This window comes from Otolemur garnettii, unplaced genomic scaffold (assembly GCF_000181295.1).
Source record: "Otolemur garnettii isolate 467f Iridium unplaced genomic scaffold, OtoGar3 scaffold00141, whole genome shotgun sequence".
Classification (NCBI taxonomy): domain Eukaryota; kingdom Metazoa; phylum Chordata; class Mammalia; order Primates; family Galagidae; genus Otolemur; species Otolemur garnettii.
Window position 1 is genome coordinate 3,209,890 of NW_003852536.1, and position 3,619 is coordinate 3,213,508.

The following is a 3,619-nucleotide window of genomic DNA, read 5'->3' on the forward strand; positions in this document are numbered from 1 at the left end:
TGGTGTACATATACCACAGTTTGTTGATCCATTCGTGGATCGATGGGCACTTGGGCTTCTTCCATGACCTGGCAATTATGAATTGGGCTGCGATAAACATTCTGATACAAATATCTTTGTTGTAATGCGATTTTTGGTCATCTTGTCTTTTATTTCTATTTAACCAAAGTAGGATGGATTATAATAGTTGGGTTCCAAATACAAAACAGTCTTCTTAATTTTTTTCTTTCTTCTGCTTTAGCAAGGACTAGGCTAAACTTTAACTATTTCTGAGGAAAGAGTTAGCATATTTATAAGTAGTATGTCATGAGAAATCTCGAATTCTATTAAAAATTAGCCATATCAAAATGCAAACAACATTTATTTACATAAAAGTAAATCTACCAGTTGGCAAATATTTATAGAGTGACTCTCTACCTAAATTATAATAATTACTGCTTTTTAGTTTGTATTTATTTCAATGGTTTTTCTTAAAGTGCAATTGTGTTAGATATATCATGTGGTGGCGAGGTCTAGGCTTTTAGTATACTCATCACCCAAATAATGTCCATTGTATCTGATAGTGAGTTTCCATCCCTCATTCTCCTTCTCCCCTCCAAATCACCTTTGGAGTCTTCAATGCCTAGTAATAATTAATGCTTTTTAAATGTTTCAGACTTTATTCAGACTACCCTTCTTCCATTAGCTAGAGCAAACTGAACTCTAGAATTAATTTTAGCCACTGCCAATAAATCTGGATTTTTCTTCCCTGTTATCCTGTTTCTGGACCTATAGAATGACATGATTAAAAAATAGTTTACTTCAGATAAGTTATTTCACTGGGGTTCTAAGATTATGCACAGGAGTAACCAGGAGATAGAAAGAATAACCAAAATAACCAGGAAAGAAAAATAGGTATAAACATGTAGTATAACTGTGTAGTGTAAAGCAACTATATGATTGATCAAACTCTTAAATTATATTAAAATATATATACAAGTTATAGATATGTCCTGAGACAATAGCTGCCTTAGTTTTAGCAATTGACCTCTACTTAAAAGGCACCTACTCAAGGTTCTCAGTATTTCTCAGCCAAGTGCAAAAATTAAATAACAGTGACTCCAGATAAGAGCTGTAGACTTAAATCCTGTGTATAATCTTAGTAACCAAAAATAAAATAAAATAAAATAACTATTTGAAGCAAACTATACTGGATTTAACATAAAGTTTTTATGTGAAAAATGCCCTTTTCTTCCTTATGTTGTTTGCCACAGGCTTCTTTTTAATCTATACCATCTGGAAAAAAGAACAAGTTTTTATTTTCCCTGCAAAGCATGTTTACATCTCTCTCTATAATCTTATATGTTATTTGAGTAGACCAGTTATCCTTGAACACAAGACTAGTGGTTACTAGTGTGACCGGATAAAACATGGGATACTTTCATATTTTCCATAAAGTAGGCTTGTGAGTACTTTAAACTATGATAATATTATCAGTAATATTTTTATTTAAACAGAACCTTCTATATTTCCAGAGTAACTAATAGCATAGATGCATACCAAGATAAAAACAAAAGAAAGAAAGAAGGTTTGCAGTCCCCAATAATAACATGCCTTTTGGATAAGCACAAAGGGGTTTTGTTTTGCTTTTCAGAGGAAGGAGCTCGTCATTTGTTGGCCTGATTTAAGCTGATTTTTAAAATATTTTCTGTTATTAGCTTATCTTAGAACTTGTATTTTATTCCATATATATCACTATAGTGTTCTGATATAGAAAGCAATATAACGTTAGTATGATAGTCCCTTAGCTATACAGGGAAATAAATATTTTTGTGACGTCCTATTGTAGTTTTTTTGTCTGTTTATACTCACTACTCATTGACCTTATTTTATTCTGTTACCAATAGATAACTTTTCCCTTCATGGTTTTTATGTGTAGCCTTTTGGTATTCATTGCCCCTGACTTACAGGGAAAGTTTCACACTGTTCTGATAGTTGTCTGCTCTGTGAAATTCAGTATCTTAATCAGCAATACACAATTTAGCATTACAAAATAGAATAATCCCTAATCCCTGTCCTTTGAGTAACATACAGCCTAAGTGTATTTTACATGGTAGTTAGTTTGGCTGTATATAATTGTATACTGATGATAGCAGTCTATTGGAAAGAGCATTGTATCAAGAGATATCTGTGTTCCCATTTGGATTCTCCACTTTCCTTCTTCATTGCAAATGCTTTGGCTCCTCACTTGACAGGTTTTTATATTTTTTAGAAACAGAGTCTCACTTTGTCTCCCTTGGTAGAGTGCTGTGGCATCCTAGCTCACAGCAAGTCTTAGGGTCAAGCGATTCTCTTGCCTCAGCCTCCTAAGTAGCTGGGCCTACAGGTGCCCATCACAATGCCTGGCTATTTTTAGAGATGAGGTCTTGCTCTGGCTCAGGCTGATCTTGAACTGTGAGCTCAGGCAGTCCACCCATCTCGGCCTCCCAGAGTGCTGGGATTACAGGTGTGAGACATTGCACCTGGCCTGTCACTTGACAGTTTGTATCCTTGGGTACAACATGGTGATTAAGCAAGTTACTTAACTACTTTAGACTACAAAATAATAATAATAATCATAATAAAATATTAATGCAAAGCGGTCAAAAGATTCAAAATAAGAGGAAAGTGATCTTAAACCATTATAAATGTGAATTATTTTATTTACAATATTTTCTTTAAAAATTCTTTTTTCTTTTCCATAAATGTGTATGTTTAAAGGAAAGTACTTCTGATAAAGAAGAACTGGGCCTAGAGAAGATAAGCTCAGGCTAAAATTTAAGTGTTAATAGTAATATGTGTGATAATATATGTGTTTGCTTTAAAATGTATATTATCCAAAAGCCTGTAAGAAACATCTGTGTTAATCCATCCAGTTCTGTAATGATGAAAGGGATTAAAAAATAAATGACTGGAAGATTGGCTGAGCATCATTGCTGTGAAACCACTCCTGGGACTCTCTCCCCTCTCCCCGGGGACTGAAAGGACAGTGCTGTTAACATAAGCTCTTCTGCAACTCGTGGCATTAGAACGCTTATTTCAGAACTGCACATAGAATCTGGCACATAGATGCTTAAAAATATTAACAAGGATTACAATTTTTTTCTATAATATAATAACTAAGTCTATGTGCGGTGTGGTTAAGTGATATGAAGTACAGTGTAATAGAAAAAGAATTAAAAGCTTTTGAGTTCTAGGGATCAGGGTCCAAATCTTATTATGTGTCCTCTGGCAAGTTAATTTACTTCCCAGGCATTAGTTTCCCCTCATCAGTAAAAACAGAAACCTAACACCTCACTTAAGATTGTGTGTCAAAGAAAGAGTTTGTCTGTTTTCATAAGTATATGCCCTGCGCCTAACTCAGGTGCCCTGTCCCACTTAATCAAGATGTACTGTTTTTTATCCTAAGAGATACTGGTCTGTAGTTTTAATTTTTTAATTTAATTTTTTTAGTTTTAATGCCTTTTTTTATGTATAGGATTGGTAGCATTTCTTCTTTAAATATTTTATAGAAAATCTTTATAGGAATTTTTATGAATTCTTTAACATATATAGGGAATTTAGATTTTTTTCTCTGTGTCAATTTAATTATTAATTTATA

The 3,619-nt window shown here is 33.4% G+C and overlaps 1 protein-coding gene across 1 annotated transcript in view; it reads left to right on the top strand.

Moving 5' to 3' along the window:
• ADSS (adenylosuccinate synthase) overlaps window positions 1–3,619 on the top strand; it is a 41,099-nt gene that overhangs the window by 14,789 nt on the left and 22,691 nt on the right. The window contains exons 5-6 of the mRNA XM_023518542.1: window positions 1,636–1,652; window positions 2,863–2,880. Coding sequence (XP_023374310.1) covers window positions 1,636–1,652; window positions 2,863–2,880 — 35 coding nt within the window. The remainder of the gene's footprint in view (window positions 1–1,635; window positions 1,653–2,862; window positions 2,881–3,619) is intronic.